The sequence below is a fragment of the Arvicola amphibius genome, chromosome 6 (genome assembly GCF_903992535.2).
Source record: "Arvicola amphibius chromosome 6, mArvAmp1.2, whole genome shotgun sequence".
NCBI lineage: Eukaryota > Metazoa > Chordata > Mammalia > Rodentia > Cricetidae > Arvicola > Arvicola amphibius.
In genome coordinates, this window is record NC_052052.2 from 3,880,958 (window position 1) to 3,899,344 (window position 18,387).

Genomic DNA, 18,387 nt, shown 5'->3' on the forward strand with positions numbered 1-18,387 from the left:
GACAGACAGACAGACAGACAGACGACAGACAGTGGAACATGATAGAGAGACACAGAGACTGGCCAAGGAGTGTCAAGGTTATGGGCAATCATCAGAAGCTGGAAGAAGAAGGGATGGTCCTCCCTAGAGCCTGGAGATCATCATCCCAGCTTGACTGACCAAGGATACGTCACAATGCCTGCCAGCAGCCAATAGTCATGGCGGCGGTGCCAGATTTCATAGATTTTTCCTGAGGACACAGCGGCCCGTTCCTCATTCTGCCACAGTGTGTGCAATTCTGAAGAAAGTAGCCGAAATGAGCAGAATGAAAGATTTCCCCCAGCCCTGGCTTGCTCAGCACCCGCCATCACCCAGCCTCAGAGGTGCATTGCTCCAGTATTGCTAAGAGGGGCATAGCAGACTGATACCAACCATTCATACCCCATCTGCCCAGACTCCTGGGAAGTGAGACCAACAGCCCAGTCCCTGTCTACTGCTCCACCTCAGTACCTGTGAAGCCCCCATCTGCAATATTGAACATGAATTTGAATTTCCCGTTCTTGTCTTCTTTCTTCCCCTCCTCATCTTCCTCTCTGTCACCGTTTTGCTGTGTCTCCATGGGCTCCTTCTCCTCAACCTTGGAGTCATCTGGTGCAGGAGGAAACAAGCCATGTTGACTGTCTCTATAGGAGGCATTACCCAAAGCCCTCTTCCTGCCACACACTGGGAGCCCCAAAGACAAGCAGAACATATGTCTGTCCTCCATGTGCCTGTCACACATAGGGACTTAAAAGGAAAAGGGTCCAGGACCCTCTCTTTCCACCCTGAGCAGGTTCTGGGCCCTAGCACCCCTCCCCCACCACACCAGAACACCCTCGCAAAGGGCAGAAGAGCACCATGAAGGGAGGGAGAATTCAGGTTCAGAGATGACAGATGCCCCAGGGCTCTGACCAGAGCGGAAATGCGTAAAGCTGAGCCACAGATGTTCTGTGACCAGCACAGGAGGAAGAAGGAAGGAGGTGGAATGAGTCTGCTCCCTGGAAGAAGAGCCCTCCTGATAGGAGGAACTTGCAAGCCCAGGCTCCTGTTCACTGGCTCCTACTAAGCCTGGGGAGAGCACCCAGAGACTGACCAGGAGGTAGATGGCAGAGAACAGGAACAAGCGCCCACCTGGCCTGAAATCGCTGCTGTGACTTGGGCTCGGCTCCAGCTTGTCTGGGATGGGCTCCTTGTCTGGCAGCACTTCCTCTGCAAAACAAGGGGGGCTCGTGGGCAGAAGAGGGGCCTCCTATTCATCAGAGGTGCTAGTCAGGGTACAACAAGCACAGCCTAGAGCACTCCCTGGGCAGAAGGGCTGGCCTCTCCCACAAAGCACCATCTTCAGCCCTGCTCCTACCAAACACATAAAACCAAAGTAATCACATCAGCCAAAATAAGTACATGGGTATGGGGTTGTACTGTGCATATGGAAAGGAACGCTGCACATGCATGTGAAGGCCAGAGGTTGATGTTCAATGTCATCCTTAGTGACCACCACCTCGTTTCTGGAGACAGAGCCTCACTACTCGTGGGTTCAGGTAGACTGGTCAGCAAGCCCCAGGGTTCCTCCTGTCTCCATCCAGCCCTGGGGATACCCACATGTGCTGTATTTGGGGTTTGGTTGGTTGTTGGGGGGAGGGTTGGCTGGGGTTGGGTTTTGTTTATGTTCTTGTTGTTTTGTTTATTGGTATTTTTCTGCTTTTGCCTTTGCTCTGTATGGGTGAAACCCTGAGCCATCTCCCCACCTCTCAAAGTAAGCATTAGAGCCAAATCCATCAAGAGGGATAGTAATTATTACAGACCACTAGAACTACTAGAAGCTTCTTCAGCAGAAAAACACTAAACGCCAAAACAAATATCCTCCTAACAACACAATCTGGCATGGTATTGAATCTGCAATCGGAGTGAGGTTTTAGCACAGTCTCTCGAGAAGAGATTGGTCATAGCAAATACCAATGAGGACATTAAAGCACAACCTTCGCCGTCTAATTAACAAGCTCTGCCTAATGATGTGAAGTGTATAAGAACTTCACATCCAACTGCCTTCTTCCAGTCTACACAAGGCATTTACTCACTCCAGCCATGTTAAACCAGAAGCAAGTTTGACAGTATCCAGATAGACTCATGTTTTCAAACAAGAATCCAAGTGAGGTGGAAACCCATACTCAAAACATAACCCAAGTGCCCCAAACACTCGGTGACAGGGTTAAAGTCTGCCTATAGACACCTTGTCCTTCCCAACAGCAGGGCTAGCATCCAGGCATGGTAAACAGACTCGAGTGTGGTCCAGTGACCTCCCCAGGACTGCAGAGGTCACATGCTGTGCTAAGAACGCCCTACCTTTCGGTGGCTGCTCGGGAGAGCCCTGGGCCTTCTCCGCCTCCTCCATCCTGTCCTCTCGAGCTCTGTCCTTGCTGTCTGGGTTCTGGTGCTTGTCTTCACCTTCTCCTCTGTCCAGCGCAGTTGGCAGGGCCTAGAAGGACAAGCTAGGGGCTGCAGGACCTGAGTCTCAGCAGGGATGCTTGGTAGGGACTATGCACTGGGCTGGAGTATTCAACCCTAGATGTCCCTCCTTGTTCCCTGCTTGGTCCCCCTAGGCCCAGCAACTGGAACTGGGAACCAGGAAGGCCTGGGTTCTGTCCACCTGGGCCAGACCAAGCTCCACAGGCCCAGCCACCAGCAGCTTTCATACCTGGATTTCCTGGGGCTTCTTTGGCTTCTGCATGCCTGACTCCTTCTCATCCATGTAGCCCAGCTGGGCTTCCATTTTGTCTGCAACATTAAGGGAAAGAGGTGAGACGGGGGCATAGACAGGACAAAGGAGCAGGGCAGGGAAGAACATGCCAGATGAGAGCGAGGCCTCGCAGTGCTCCACAGTGGGAGACAAATTCAGAATAGGGCTCCAGGCCTAAAACTCAGGCCCTTGTAGGACCTCGGGCCTAGTGAGGCCACCATCACAATTGCCCTCCAGAAGCAGGAGACGGAGGGTGTGACCCAGGGCTGGGTTTCTTCTCGGGGTGAGTCCAGCAGGACCCACTAGCCAGTAGCTTTAGAAAGGCAGGTTGTATGGCATGCACGGGACTGAAATCTCAAGGCTATTGCTAAAAGGAAGGAAAAGCCTCCGACAAGATGTTGTGGAGTAGTGAGACTCTCACTTTGAGGGTTACACTGAAGGCTTGGCCCACCTCCCATGACCCTAGATCTCTCCCAGGCTTGCCCTAAGGCCAAACCTGGCAGGCCCAGTGGGGCTGCTGGGAGCTGTGCAGGGCTGGCAGGCACGGGTGTGTTGGGATCCGAGGAGATGACCTCGCAGGGCTTCTTGCCCTCGGGTCCCTCGGGGACCAGATCTGGGGTGCTGTACTTCCCGTTGACATGTTCAAACTCCTGCACCTGGGGCAGTCGGAGGAGAGGAGAGGACAGGGGTGACTCTCCGAGGCAGCCCACAGGACAGTGTTGCAGGCTCGGGTCCTGTTGTGCTGTGTTCTAGGCTAGCTAGGACAGATGTACTTTTGACCCAACTTCTGACAGTGGCCCCTCTCCCTAGAACTCACCCTTCTGGCTTCATCCTCCCTCCCTTCCCCCTGGAAGGCTCCTCTAGTCTGTCCCTTTTGTCAGTCTCAGACCTGAGTGGCTGTGTGACCTGAACCAGGCACTTGTCCCTCGGCAGCTGACTCCCCCCACCCCCCATCAGAGGTAGTGCTCGGGGCCACATGCCAGCCAGAAGGCTAGGAGAGGCTTACTCACCCACCTTCTTCCTAACCAGCGACATGACCCCAATACGCGTGAGCACATGCTGCCTGGACAGGCCCTCCCGGGGTACACCGTCTGCGAAGGTCTCTGCGCCGTCTGCCCCTGGCTCACACAGGTGCCGCATGAAGAGGGACACATAGGCTCTGGGGTGGGGAGGACTGAGGCTCAGGGAGTGAGGGGGGCTGGCAGAACCCCCAGAGACCTCTTGGATGAAATCTTCCACCACAACGTGCCTTGAAAGCAGGCCTGCTGGGGCCAGGCCCCTGGAAAGGTAGGGGAGCCTCCTTGACAGGGGACCCCTCTCAGATACTCCTGGCCCTGGATGGCCCAACCTCACTATCCCAGAGTTTGGGCGGGAGGACTGCTGGCCAGTGTTTTCTATGAATCAGCCCTACGCAACATACCACACCCAAAGATTTGATAGTCATGCACTTTCCGGACACCTTTGACCAGGAGGTAGCAAGCACTGTTCACTGGCGGGCCCACTCCACAGGGACCGGAGGCCATGCCCTCCTGGACCACCACCACACTCAGGGACCGGAGGCCATGCCCTCCTGGAACACCACCACACTCAGGGACCGGAGGCCACGCCCTCCTGGACCACCACCACACACTCAGGGATCAGAGGACCCTTTACCTAAATTCCTTCTCAGTCTTCCCGCGAAGGTCCCGCACCAGCCAGTGGGAGTTGAAGGCATCCTGGGGGGGCATGCCCCAGCGCATGATGGCATTCAAAAAAGCCTTCCTCTGTCTGGCATTGAAGCCCAGAACCTGGCCAGGGTGGAGAAGGGGCGTGATCTCAGGTTAGATGGACCAAACTGGTGGCTAGGGGAAGGAAATCAAGGAAAACCTGATCCCACAGGGTCACTCTCGGCTTCGCCTCAGCGTGACCCGTGAGCCTAGGAAACCCCTCGGTTCCTCCGTACCCCGGGGCTGTAAGGAGTAGGGCTGGAGGGGATAAAGGAACAGGCAGACCCCACCTCAATGTTGCCTCCAACTCGAGCCAGAAGAGGCGGCAGGGGCTTGTCCCTGTCAGTCTTCAGCTGCCTCCGAGACTGTCGCCGTCCACCTGGAGAACAACCCACCACGGACCCTCAGGCTGGTGTGGGAGGGTCCCACCAGCATACTCAAAACACCTCCCGCAGCTCCCGTGGGGCACCGCAGCCCAGCCTCAACTGGCCATCAGTCCCCACAGCACTGTGGCAGCCCAGGTCACCCACACTAATACTCACTCTGCCCTTCGGGTCTCTCCTCAAAGTCCTCGTCCTCATCCTCAGAGCCGATGGAATACTCGGACTGATTGTCCGAGAGCTCATCCTGCCACTCTGTAGGCAGGCATCAGAGGGACCTTGTGCACCCGGGGCCAAGCCAAACCCCTCCCCAGCCTAGTCACAGCCATGACAATGACAATGGCCTGTAGGTGACCGCACGCGGGAACTGCCTTGCTATCTGCCGGTTTCACAGCTGGAAAGACTTGTGGAGGCTCGCCCTCACTCCAACACTGAAGCCACCGGACTGATAGCCATCTCGTCCCCAAACCCACACCTGCCTGCCCTTTCCCCCAGTGCAGCATCTGCCACACGCCCCACCTGCTCCAGCCCGTGCAGGAATGCCCCTGCTCACCACACGCACCCTGGTCCTCCTGGGAGGCGTCGTTGTAGTTGACTTGCTTGCGGATGCGCTTGCCCTTGCCCAGGTTGCGGGCCAAGTCCTCCTGCTGCTGCTCGTAGTGGTGGCGCAGCAGCTTCTCCCAGTAGTCAGGGTCCACATTCTCCTCCTGCTTAATCACCTCCCGCTCGACCTCCTCCTGGGGATGCAGATGTGGGACCCATGGGGCAAGGGGGGCTTGCCTACTCCAGGGAGCCCTCCCTGATCTCTCCGCCCTAGCTTGTCTTCTGCTCAGTCACTCCACAGGTAAACCCGACCTTGAAGGAAACTCTGGTACCCAAAACACTGCCCTCAGGGTTCATGGTTTTATACTTGTGTTTTGTTTTGTTGTTTTGCTTTGTTTTGTTGTTTTGGGTTGTTTGGTTGGTTGGTTTTTGTTTTTTGAGACAATGTTTCTCCATGTAGCCCAGGCTGTCCTGGAACTCATTCTGTAGACCATGCTAGCCTCAAATTCAGAGATCCTCCTGACTCTGACTCCTGAGCGCTAGCGTTAAAGGCAGGCAACACCATTGCCCAGCTGGGTTCATGGTTTTAAAGGGAACTATAACCAATGCCCAGGTTTGCAAGGAGGATGGCTGGAGCCAGTGGGAGAGATGAGCCGTGGTGGCAATTGGGCTTTTCAAGACACAGGAGGGAGATGAGGTAGAATGTTCTAGAACAGGACGCGACAGAGGCATGGTGTGGGGCTGGAGGGTGGAGGAAGAAGCTAATGGAGCTGCAAGGGGCAGTGTGGCACTCGATGGCCTTACCACGCCGTCCTCCTCGCGGACCACGTACTGTGCCACCTTGAAGGAACTCAGGTATTCATTCATGTTCTGTAGCTCCGTGTCATCCGTGGCATCCTGGTTCCGATCAAGCAGCTTGGATATGGCCGCGTCATCATAGTGGATCACGCTGCTGTCTTCCACGTCCTTGTTGTCACCTGAGGGGTGAGCACGGGACAGCATGTGGACATCAGGGTCGGCTGCCAAGATGGCCCTTCTGCTGGGGTGAGGAGGTGGGGCCCAGGCGAGCAGGCTACACCATAACCCAAGCAGGTGTGACAGTCCCTCCCCGCCCACCCATAGCTTATCGTGGACAACCAAACAAGGAGCCAAAGGCAGCAGAGGACCCCTTCTTGTCCAGGAGCAGCCACCTGATGAGACAAAAGGCAGTGGGTGACTCAGGTGGACCCCTACCTGGTGGGGTACTGCCATACTTTTTCTTCGCTCCGGCTGCCAAAGATCCACCCTTGGAGGGCTGTGCATCGGGGATGGGTGTGGCGGGCCTCTGACCCTGGGACATCATTCCTGAGAGGGAGAAGGGGAGGGACACTGCACCAGGGCACTGAGGGACTGTAGGGTTTGTGGTCAGCAAGCAGAGATGCAATCCTAACCCACTCTGGGGGTGTCCCAGGCTGGGAGTAGAGAGGAGGGCAGGAACCCTGGGTTCACACCCCCACGGAAGGGAGGCTCACCCTCCACGTCGTCCTTGAAGAGCTCCTCCGTGCCAAACTTAAGGATGTCATCCAGCTCCTGCTTGGTCATCGAGCCTGACTTGGAGCCCAGGCCAGGCCGCACCACCAGGTGTGTGAGCATCATCTTGCGCTTGGCCACCTGAGTGATGCGCTCCTCCACAGAGGCCCGGGTCACGAAGCGGTAGATCATCACCTTCTTGTTCTGCCCGATGCGGTGAGCACGGCTGAAGGCCTGGAGGAGACTGCAGCTCAGCACCCAGGGCTCGACTCGGGGCTCTGGGCCACCGCTGGGTGCACCAGGAAGGACCATACGGAAAGCCCGCGGTCATGCAAGGGGCAGCCAGCCCACACAGAGAGGGGCGTACACTTCAGCATCCAGCAGCACTGTGGCCGACGGCCAGTCGCCTGGCATGGGGACCTAGGTGTGACTCGAGGCGTGCAAGGGCATGTCAAGGAACAGTCCTGCATGCCTAATGGACTCCAATGCTGGATCATGGGAAGGTGGGCCACATCTCACTGTGTGTCGAGTGATAACGGGACAGTAAAGCCGTGTGCTGGAAACACAGCAGCCTTGGAGGGCAGCAGGGCCTGGGAACTGCCCTGGAAGGTATAACTGGGACACCATTGTGTCTCTATATGACACGGCCCTGGTGTAGTGGTGTGTATGACACACAAGTGTGTGTGCACCCCAAATTGTCCAAATGTATCATGTCCTGCCCCAGAGGGACTGGAGAACAATGGGTGGCTCTATTCCTCCACCCCTGCGCTCTCTCCCTCCTTCCCTGCCATTCCATATGTCCTCCCCATTTCCTCCTCTCCCCTAGATCCAGCAGACTCCCTGTATTCTTTATCCCCTCCAAAACTGTCACCATTATGCATCCTGACTCCCTCTTCCTGCCTTCTTCCCTGGCCAAGGCCCTGAAGGGAATGGGACAGATGAAGGCTGTGTGTCTAGAATACCTCCCCTGCCCTCTCTGAGCCAATTTTGCCCCTCTCTCCTCTCACCTCCTAGGGTCCTCTTTTAGGATGGGGCTCCACACCAGGAGGGCACAGTACCACAGACATGAAGGGACACGGAGGGGAGAAAGGACAGAGGTGCTGAGGGCACAATAAGAGGTTAGGCGCAGACCTGGATGTCATTGTGTGGGTTCCAGTCCGAGTCATAGATGATAACTGTGTCTGCTGTGGCCAGATTGATGCCCAGGCCACCGGCACGTGTTGAGAGCAGGAAGCAGAACTGCTGGGCCCCAGGAGCTAAGAAAGAGGCCAACAGGCAAAAGGTGAGTTAGTGGGCACACCTGGGCAGGGGTCAGGTAGACAGCACACAGGAGGGCAGGAATCGGAGTGAAGGTCCCCTGGCAGAGGGAAGGGAAGAGACTGTGATTCCAGAGCAGAGGCCACATCATCATCAGCTGGGCTCGTGCAACCCTGCAGATGCTGGGCCCTGGCCAAGTTGGCAGGAGACAGAATGAGAAGAAAGCCAACTTTCAAGGCCCAGATGGGTATCAACCAAGGAAGGCCAGCCAGTTTGCAGCGTGTGGCATTTCCTTCCCACACTGCCTTCTTCTTGTCCATCTCGAACGCTGCTTAGAGAACCTTTCTATCTGCGGAGTCACCTTAGAACCCCACAGATCATAAGACGTGCCTGGCATGATGGTACACATGTAACCCAGCCGTGGGAGGCTGAGGCAGGAGGATGGTGAGCTAGAGGTGAGCCTGAGCTATAGAGTAAGACCTTCAGAAGATAAGGACAACCGTTGTGGCGCAAGGCAGCTTGGGAAGCACTGTTAACTGGACAGTCAGGCTAAGACCCCCGGAGACACGGGGTCCCTTGAGAGGGGCGGGTACCATTGAATCTGTCGATGGCCTCTTGCCGGAGGCCCCCAGTGATGCCCCCGTCGATCCGCTCATACTTGTAGCCCTCGTACTCCAGGAAGTCCTCCAAGAGGTCCAACATCTTGGTCATCTACAAAATACATGGGTAAGAGGATGCCAGAGTAGCAGGACATGCCCAAAGCAGGCCTGCTGAAAAGATGCAGCTCCCAAACTCACCTCTCACCCACCATCTATTCTCCAGAGCATGGATGAGTGGGACATATATAGTCCCAGGCACAAGCCTCTGGTTCACTCACACTTCCCCAAAAGAGAGCCACAATGCCTCTGCTGGCATCCAACACTCTCCAGGCCCCATGCTTCCTTCTCCCCACAACTGCTCCAACCACATGACTCCTGACACACATGTGCCCCTCATTGACTAGAGAGCTTCAATGCCACCTCCTTTATGTTATATTCCCAATGTTACCTCCCTCAGAGCTCCCAGAGTCCTTTCTGGTCCCTTCCAGTCTTTAAATAGTTCAGCTATCAGAAACTACGGGCAGACATCTTCCCGCAAAGCATGGAGATTTGGATACTCCACCACCTGCTGTTATTGGTAAGTCTGAGGGTTAGATCCCTCCCTTCTCCAAAGTTCTGAGCCTGAGTTGCTTTCCCTAGCTGGTGTCCAGGGGCTGGCCTATCAGCTTGGACCCTGCTTATTCTTCCGTGGCACACTTCAGACCTGAGACTGCGGTTTTTCTCCGGTCTACCAATATGACTTTCACAATTTCTCGGCGCTTCCTCTGCAGTTCCTGGAAGTGCCTCCCCAGACATCCTCCACCCTTTCCCATCTGTCTCTGATCTTCTCTATGATGCATGCTGGGAAATTCCTCAGCCTCGGGTTCCAATTCTTCAGTGGTTTTTTTTTTTTCCAATGGGTGAACGTTTTTACTCAGTCTGACAAAATTTTTCTTTCGATGTCTAAACTCCTTTGCATTTTTAATCTTTTTTATTTATGTGTACATGTGTTCGCATGTGGGTATGATGTGCACATGCACACAGGTGCCTGCAGAGGCCAGAGAGGACATCTGCTACACTGGAAATGGGCTTCTGGGAAGGGACAAGCTGCCTGCTGTGGGTTCTGGTTCTCTGTAAGAGCGTCAGATGCTCTTCACCATTGAGCCATCCCTCCAGCCCCTCTGTTCCGATCTGCTATCTCTTCTCGCTGTGTCTTATCTCTTCCTTAACTTTCAAAACTCCAAAAATGCATAGTTTTTCCCCCCAGGGTATTCTCTCTTCATTTGAGTTCTAATTATTGTTTTATGGGATGGATGCAGATAAGTTCCTGAAGAGTTTGGGGGTCTGGGTTTATCAGATCATATAGATGGGAGGGCCAACGCCCTTATCACTTCTCCTCTGGTACATTCTTGTCACCACAGTTCTCACACTTGGGCTCCTAGGGTCTTCACCCTGACTCGCATTTTGTGGCAGAAATGGTGTCAGCGGAGGAAATGGATGCTGCCCAAAGCTATCACCTAGTACAGCTATAATCACAGGCCTGGCCTGCCTCCAGGGACTCTGCACCCACCTCCCACCCCAGCTTGCCACCAGAGGCAGCAGGTGTACCAGCAACCCTTTACCCTCGACATTTTGTACGGGAGAGCAGAACCCCACACTCACACTGAGAAACGGCCTCACTCGGTCCCACCCCAGGTAAGTGTTTCTAGTCCTAGGACCCTCACCACTATCCCAACCTCCAACCCAGGCCTGACCATCAGTGTGGGCAAATGTCTCAAGTTGTCTTTCCCCGTCCAAGCCAGGCATTTGAGGGAAGAGCTTATACGTTCCTCTCTGTGCCCAGAAACCAGACTGAAGCATGACGAGCCAAGCAAAGAGCAGAGGAAGAGGGGAAAAACCACTAAAGCCGGGTGGCCCTGCATACTCAGAAAGTGATGTCACCAGTGGACCCCCCAAGGAACAAGCTGCAGAGAGGTGCTCCTGGAACTGCCCCCATTGTGGGGTCCTCCCAGACCAACTTCAGGACTCTGCCTTAATGAACCAAGCCACAGGGGTGAAAAGAGGCTGAATGCAAGAGAGGGGCTATCACACCAGCCTGGACACAAAGGCCAGAGGGACAGGTACAGGGAGGTGAGATGGGAGAATATGCTGGTCTCTATAGCAACCAGACTCTGTCTCCATGAGCTTGGTACCCAGATGTGTCGTGTAGGGGCTCAGAGGCCTTCAGCCCACAGGCAGGCTGACTCCCCCTGTAGACGTGCGCTGGCTCAGGGGTACCCACCTGGGAGAAGATCAGCACTCGATGTCCTTCATCCCGCAGCTTCTTGAGCATCTTCTGCAGCAGCATGAGCTTCCCCGAAGACTTGACCAGGGAGCTGCCGTCGTAGGAGCCATTGGGCAATACGGGGGCCTCCTGTGGGCACAGCACAGCAGAGCCTTGGTGAGTTTCCCCTCTGGCTTGGCACCAAAGAGACTATGTCATGATGGACAAGTGGCTGGCCACATGCCACCTGCCCACCTGGACTACTGCACATAGAGTACAAACCCAAGGGGCTCAATAGTGCGGGTCACACAGAGCCTAGCTCCAGACATATGCTTAAGCCTGGAGCAGGTCTGTCAGCCTCAGTCCCGGCCTAGTACTGAAAGGAAGCTCAGGGACCTTCCCACAGAAACACCCTTGGAAGGTGTGTCCAACAGGGCCAGCTCTGCTCATCTCTGACCCCAGATGGGCAGGTCAATCTAAAGGCAGATCCCAGTAGATTCTTGAGTCACACCAAGTCACAAAAACCTCTGGTGGCCCACAGTGAGGTCACCTCAGTGCAGCCAGCATGCTCGGCTCTGCAGTAATGGGGAAGATGTGACTACAGAGAATGAGTTAGAACCCAAAGGGCGGTGATGGGGGTGGTGACCAGTGATGCCCACTGAGTGCCCAGTCCTCGGCTCTCTGTGAAGAGTCTCCCCTGAACCCCTCCAGGGTCTTTGTGGGATGATATCACCACTGCTTCATTTGACAAAGGATAGCCTTTGGCTCCATGAGGAGCATCAACTTTCTGTGATCACAGCTCTGGACTGGATGAATCCCAGAGTCTCACTCACTGCTGCTGCTCATATTCACCCAGGATAAACTAACTTCCTTAGGGACAAAGCGAAGCTAGGCCAACCCTTAGAGTTCCCTGGAGGCCCAGTGCTGAGACTGGGAAGGCTTTGGGGCCACTGGTTAGGAAGAAATGACCTGGGGCCAAGCAGTAGGCAGAGGCAGCTTCCAAAACTGTCCCCCAGCACATGGAGACACATGTCACCTCTGGCATTCATTCTCAGGAAGGAATGGAGGACTGGGGGCCAAAGCACCTAGCCACGGGCACTTCCATAGAGACCATAAGAAACCCGTCACAGCAGCCAGAAACCTATACAATGGCCACTGGGAATACACCACACCACATTGTCCACAGGGAACACATCATGACTACCATGGTACTTATAGCCATGGCAGTCACTGGGACCTGTATGGTGGTCATAGAGAACTCACTGTGGCAGCCACAGGGACCTACCATGTTCCATGGGGAGCTTTACTACAGTAGGCATTTGAGATTGCCATGATGACCAGAGGTCATCACAGTGGCCACAGGAAATACAACAGCCAGCAGAGACCCATCATGATGGCCACAGAGAATCCACTAGAACAGGGAACCCAACCAAGCAACAATGGAAACATGTCCTGATGGCTGTGAGGAACCCAACACAGGGCCCACTGGGACCCGCCATGATGGCCACGGGGAACCCACCACGGCGGCCACGGGGAAGAGGTACGGATGGTTGCAGCACTTCTTCAGGTCCATCATGATGTTGAGCAGAGACACCTGGTTGCCGCCCCCCTTGGAGTTGAGTGCCTCGAAGTTCCGTGTGAGGATGAACTTGTAGTACTTCCTGCAGCAGGGTGTGGGACAAGATTGGCTGGAGGACCCAGATGCCACCAGACTCCTAAAGGGGCAGGCACCATGTACAGAGTAGCGCAGGAAACCTTCCCACAGGGCACAGGCTACCCAGCAAGCCAATGGGAGACAGTACTGATTCTAGTCACTGCAGTTCACAAACAGGGAAGGAGATGCAGTGAGCAAGGCCTCGGCGGGCAAGCGGCCCTCCTGCCCACCCCAGAAAATGGTCCGGAAAGCCAGATGGGGCCTGCGGGAAGGGGTGGCTGAGGACACAAGACCAGGAAGTGGGCCAGTTGCTGCCGGATGGAGCCGAGCCTCCCTCACTCACTTCTGCATCTGGCTCAGCTCCACGCGGACAATCAGCTCTGTCTTGGCCGGCATGTTCTTGAACACGTCAGCCTTGAGCCTCCGGAGCATGTGCGGCCCCAGCAGGTCGTGCAGTTTTTTGATCTGGTCTTCTTTGGAGATGTCAGCAAACTCCTCCAGGAAGCCTTCCAGGTTGCTGCAACAAAGAGCTAGCATAAGAACCAGCCGAGTAGACCACAGCCCTCTGCAGAGGAATGAGGACCAGGGAGGACCAGCACAGGGCCCCAGCCAGCAGAGGCCAAAGGCTCAGACTCTGTCTCAGTCTGCATGACATGTCACAGTCCTCTGCCACACGGGATCCCTCTCCACCCTCACGGCTCCTCTGCGCATGGGTTCCCAGAGACGACCCAGACTACAGGAAAGGAGACCAAGGCTCACAAATGTCAAGGTCACATAGTTCAGCATGCCACAGCCTGCCCTTGGATCAACATTCAAAACAGGACCCTCCTTCCTGCACCCCCTCTGCAATTCTGAGCAGGCCAACTAGAATTAAACACAGATGAGGAGGCCTAGGAAGCAGGGCGCCATCTTTGCTCCCATCTTCACCCCACCCCAGCTCCGGCCTCTGCTTGCCATCACTGTGCTCACGTGGATCACGTGTGTGTGTCACTGTGGGTGAAAGGAGCCAGGGGTAGGCAGATGGACGCAAAGTAGGAACCCAGGAGAAGCCCCAGGGCCTTCTGGGACAGTGCTGAAGAAAGCCCTGGTTTGCTTGGCCAGCTATAATTTCCCCAGGGAAGGTGAACGCTGGGGCCGTCCCACACAGGATTATCACAGCATACTGCCCATACTCTCTTCTCACTAATGGGAAAACCGAGGTCCCCAAGCAGCTCTCAGAGTCAGCAAAAGGCGTCTCTGCCAGGCCTTCACAGGGATGCAGCCCACAACTCCTGGTCAGGCCCAGGGACTCACTTGAACCTCTCTGGAGTCAGGAAGTTGAGGAGGTGGAATAGCTCCTCCAGGTTGTTCTGGAGGGGCGTCCCCGTCAGCAGCAGCTTGTAGTCAATCTTGTAGCTATTCAAGACCCTAAAGAACTTCGGGGAGAGGGGAGGGGCTGTCAGGAAGCACAGGACAGCGGCCACACAGAGAGGCCTAAGTCCCACGGTCAGTGCCTCATACCTTGGACTGGTTGTTCTTGAGCCGGTGGGCCTCGTCCACCACAAGGCAGGCCCACTCGATGGAGCCCAGGATGGCTTGGTCGATGGTGATGAGCTCATAGGAGGTGAGCAGCACGTGGAATTTGATCTGCACTTCCTTCTGTGGGAGAGACAAGAACGTGAAGGAAGCAGCAGGGGCAGAGTAGACCTAAGGGACTGGGACCGTGGAGAAAGTATTAGTGGGAACCCCACGAGCATCCTGAGGAGTCCCGGAGGGACCACACTGGCACCAGGCATTTCACGACAAAGCGCAATGCCCCAGAGAAGGTGTTGTTGCAGAAGATGGAGAGTGAAGAGGCCTCGATGCTTACATGTTCTACATCCATGCCTGCAAACCATCTTGGGTGGAAAATGTTTAAGGATATAATTGCTACCAGGCCACCAGGGCCGGGAAGATGGCTCAGTGGGTAAACATGGAAGACTGCAGTGTGGGTTTTCCACGTCAAGCCAGACACAGTAGCATAGGCCCGTCTGAGGCCTGCAATCCTGAGACAGAAGGGGAAGATAGGAATCCTAAGTCAGGCCAGCTAGCCTGGCATATACAACAATGAGGCCTTAACTCAAATGGTGTCTGTGGTGTGAGTGCGGGGTATGTGGGCCAGGATGTCCGTGTGGACCAGAGGACAACCTTGGGAGTCAGTTCTCTGCTTGCTGAAATCCTCTCTTTTGTTCCTGCCAGGCTGCGTACACCAGGCCACGTAGCCTGCAACTTTTTTTTTACGATCGTTTTACTCTTCGAGAATTTCCCACAATATACTTTCATATTCTTTCCCATCTCCCAACTCCTCCCAGATCCTCTCCCGCCACCCTACCCACCCAATGTCATGGTCTTTCATTCTCAAACAAACATGGAGTCTGGTTGGTTGGCCAGCTACTCCTGAGCGTGAAGCCTGACCTGTGGCTCATACCCTCAGTGTCACCGCATTGAACACTGACTGTCCCTCTTCTGGCAGCTGGTAACTGCAGATAGCTTCCTGGCTAGAGGCGGGGCTTTGTGCCGACGTCTCTGTGATTTGTGTGGCTTGAGCTTATGGTGGACTTGTGCGATCTCTGTGAGCTAATCTGTCCTGTTGTATCTAGAAAATGCTGTTGCGGTGGCTCCTAGAAGCCCCTCTTCCACACAGACCCCTGAGCCCCGAAGGCAAGCCTGGGTAGCCAGCTGTTCTGCCTTTGCCTCCCATTTTGTCCTAAGAATTCTGAGATCACAGATGCACATTCCCACGCTCAGCCTCACACAGCAAGCCCTTTTACCCACAAAGTCCTCGCCTGAATGTTTTACGAGTGCCAACTGTCACCCCCTGCTCCCGAGAGCTTCTGGGTCACAGCCTGCCCAATGACAAGATGCCCTGGGGACCAAAAGCACAATGAGGACACCAAGAGGCCATGCCCACTGTTTGCTAACTCTTGGGCCTCCCAAAAGCCCCGCTGGCTGGAGCTGCCGGCTCCATTCCATTGAGCAGGCTGTGAGGCACAGCTGTGTGTTATGACCCCACACACAGCTGGGAGCCAGGATAAACAATCCCTCTCTATTCACAGCCACCTGAAGGCTTTTATCCCTTGTTTGGAACAAGACTTGGCAGGTAGGAGTTATTTGGCTAAGATATGAGCGGCTCTCAATCCGACATGAGCTGCGTCTTTATGAGAGGAACCACACCCAAGAAGAAGGATGCCAGGTAACAACAGAGGCGGGGACAGAGAAAAGTAGCCATAAGCCAGGCAGTTCTCAGATGCAACAAGTCGGAAGAGGTGGAAAAGACAGATGCCCCCTCACGCCTCAGAGGGAGTCTAGATGACCCGCTGACTTCCAGGTAGTCCAAAGCAGCTCTGCAGAGCCAAGCATCAGTTAATGATGCTCCATTACACAGAACAACGGGGATATTGGCCCCTCAGGCTGGGCTCAGTAGCCCCTAGCGGATAGGGGTAAAGACAGCGCTCACCTTCATGCGAAATACTTTCTTCCCACCCCGAATGGCGTTGTCCTCGAAGGAAAACTCGTTCTCCCGGATCACCGAGCGGCTCTCCTTGTCCCCCGTGTATGTGACCACGTAAAAGTCAGGCGCCCACATCTCAAACTCACGTTCCCAGTTGATGATGGTGGACAAGGGTGCGCTGACCAGGTAAGGCCCCTTGGAGTGGCCCTGCAGAGAGAGCCTGAGGCGGTGAAGCTGGCTGCCAGTAGATGGCGCCAGACCCCGCCTGCCCAGCACCCACCTGCCCAGACCCACTTGCCCTCCTGCCTGCCCACCTCCTTGTACAGGGAATAGAGAAACACTATGGTCTGCACCGTCTTGCCCAAACCCATCTCGTCAGCCAGGATAGTGTCAGTGCCCTGGGCCCAGGAGAAACGTAACCAGTTGAGGCCCTCCAGCTGGTAAGGGTGCAGCGTGCCTCCCGTGGAGTCGATGTACCACGGCTGCTTGTCAAACTTGACTGTGGGCTGCGGGAGAGGAGGCAAGAATCAGACACGCCACCAGAGTCAACCCTCCAGGCCTTTGCAGGCACAATTCCTTCCGTCTGCGATGCCTCCCTTCTCTGTGCTTTCTTCACTGGGCGTAAGGTCTGACCTAGAATGTCTCTCCTTCCAAGACACACCCCCTGGCTCCCTGCCCTAACACACGCCCCTGCATGGCCTCTCAACAGCAAGTCACTTCTGTGCCCCCTTCTGTCCTGTATCTCCATGTTACTTTCCCAATAAGGTCCTCCCAAAGTCCCCATCATGGGCCCTGGTCTTCTTGTTTTTTGGTTGTTGTTTCTGTAGCTTCTGGGTTGGTTGGTTGTTTTTTAGATAAGTCTCCTGTAGTCCAGGGTGGGCTCAGACTCAACTGTATAGCTTAGGATGACCCTGAACTTCTGATTCTCCTGCCTCCGACTCCTGATGAGTGTTGGGGTCAAAGGCATGGCCCACCACACTCAGTTTAAACCACACTAACGACTGAGCCCAAGGGCCTGGACATGCTAGGCAAGCAGTCTACAAACTGAGCTATATTTCCAGCCCAAGCCGGCCTTCTTAAAACATGCCCAAGCGGTCCAGCATGGTGGGGTTTGTCTTTAATCCCAGAACCCAAGAGGCAGAATCAGGTGAATCCCTGAGTTTCACACCAAAAGGATCTTCCCAGTGACCCACACTGCCTCAGTGTCACTGAAAATGGCCAGTCACAAAGGCCTGGGGAAAGGGCCCCTGACAGAAGACCTCCCTGTACTGCCAAGCCCAGGGTGGGGAACCTGGCAATCCGGCACTATGGCCTCCTCCGTCTCTCCACTCACATCCACAATGGGCGTCTCTGGGGGCTTCTCTTGCTTATCATCCTTCAGCTTCTTGCCCTTCTTGATCAGCCTCTTGGGGAGCCTGGGATCCTCTCCCAGCATCAACTCCCTGGGTAGAAGCGTCAGACTCAGATGAGCAAACCTCAAGCCAAGAGGGGGGCCCCAGCACCTCCCACCTGGCTGCCAGCACTCAGCACACCTGTGGCCCCAGTAGGCCTGCTTCAGGTTGTCATAGTAGGGGATATCAATGTCATCAATCTCCCAGGTGCACTGGTCGTAGGATAAATCCTTCCACTTGATCAGGTAATGCACGTCCCCCTTCTTGTCAAAGCTGCAGCACAGGAGGCAGAAGATGGGGGAGACACATTGCATAGGTTCCAGGCAGGGCCCCCACATAAAATGCCAATCCACTGAACAATGGGGCCCTAGTGTTCTGGGCCCAACCAGGAGGAAGCCCCCAGGGCAGGAGCCCTAGGGAATTGCATAGCTTGCCCAAGGCCACACGGCTTGTAGAAAGAGAAGAAAATGTGGAGAAAGCGGCAGACACATGGAGACGGGGACAAACGGGAGGCTGTGCTGACCGAGAGCTAAGAAGCAGAACTGGTGTCCTTCCCAGGCTCCGCTGAAGGGGTAAGTCCACCCTCTATGTAATCTGAGCCCAGGAAATGACGTCATACACAATCTGGACACAGTGAATGATGCCATGAATCTCCCTGCTGCTCAGAGACTTCATTTTCTAACATAAAAATTCAAAGCGTCTTGTGTATCGGCCCAGGGTGAGGGCCCTTCCCTACAGAGCAGACAAAGAGTCAATATTCCCTGCAGGTAGGGACAGTCTCTTCTAAAGGTCCCCAGGGACATGAGCACCCAGTGACCACACCCCACAGTGGACATTGGAAGACCCCTCAAGGTCTCCTGCTCGATCCGAGTAGACGCAGCAGCC

At 55.1% G+C, this 18,387-nt stretch overlaps 1 protein-coding gene across 2 annotated transcripts in view; it reads right to left on the reverse strand.

The window, feature by feature from the left end:
- Positions 1 to 18,387, reverse strand: part of Chd5 (chromodomain helicase DNA binding protein 5) — a 49,573-nt gene that overhangs the window by 3,242 nt on the left and 27,944 nt on the right. For both annotated transcript variants that reach the window (XM_038333643.1, XM_038333642.1), the window contains exons 12-36: positions 17,644 to 17,775; positions 17,445 to 17,553; positions 16,426 to 16,617; positions 16,118 to 16,318; positions 14,143 to 14,280; positions 13,936 to 14,057; positions 12,986 to 13,159; positions 12,508 to 12,649; positions 11,007 to 11,138; positions 8,741 to 8,858; positions 8,022 to 8,146; positions 6,893 to 7,124; positions 6,615 to 6,725; positions 6,186 to 6,358; positions 5,401 to 5,575; positions 5,001 to 5,093; positions 4,749 to 4,837; positions 4,406 to 4,539; positions 3,767 to 3,911; positions 3,249 to 3,408; positions 2,711 to 2,790; positions 2,359 to 2,491; positions 1,150 to 1,227; positions 490 to 627; positions 169 to 277 (exon numbers count right to left, since the gene is read on the reverse strand). In XM_038333643.1, coding sequence (XP_038189571.1) covers positions 169 to 277; positions 490 to 627; positions 1,150 to 1,227; positions 2,359 to 2,491; positions 2,711 to 2,790; positions 3,249 to 3,408; positions 3,767 to 3,911; positions 4,406 to 4,539; positions 4,749 to 4,837; positions 5,001 to 5,093; positions 5,401 to 5,575; positions 6,186 to 6,358; positions 6,615 to 6,725; positions 6,893 to 7,124; positions 8,022 to 8,146; positions 8,741 to 8,858; positions 11,007 to 11,138; positions 12,508 to 12,649; positions 12,986 to 13,159; positions 13,936 to 14,057; positions 14,143 to 14,280; positions 16,118 to 16,318; positions 16,426 to 16,617; positions 17,445 to 17,553; positions 17,644 to 17,775 — 3,435 coding nt within the window. The remainder of the gene's footprint in view (positions 1 to 168; positions 278 to 489; positions 628 to 1,149; positions 1,228 to 2,358; positions 2,492 to 2,710; positions 2,791 to 3,248; positions 3,409 to 3,766; positions 3,912 to 4,405; positions 4,540 to 4,748; positions 4,838 to 5,000; positions 5,094 to 5,400; positions 5,576 to 6,185; positions 6,359 to 6,614; positions 6,726 to 6,892; positions 7,125 to 8,021; positions 8,147 to 8,740; positions 8,859 to 11,006; positions 11,139 to 12,507; positions 12,650 to 12,985; positions 13,160 to 13,935; positions 14,058 to 14,142; positions 14,281 to 16,117; positions 16,319 to 16,425; positions 16,618 to 17,444; positions 17,554 to 17,643; positions 17,776 to 18,387) is intronic.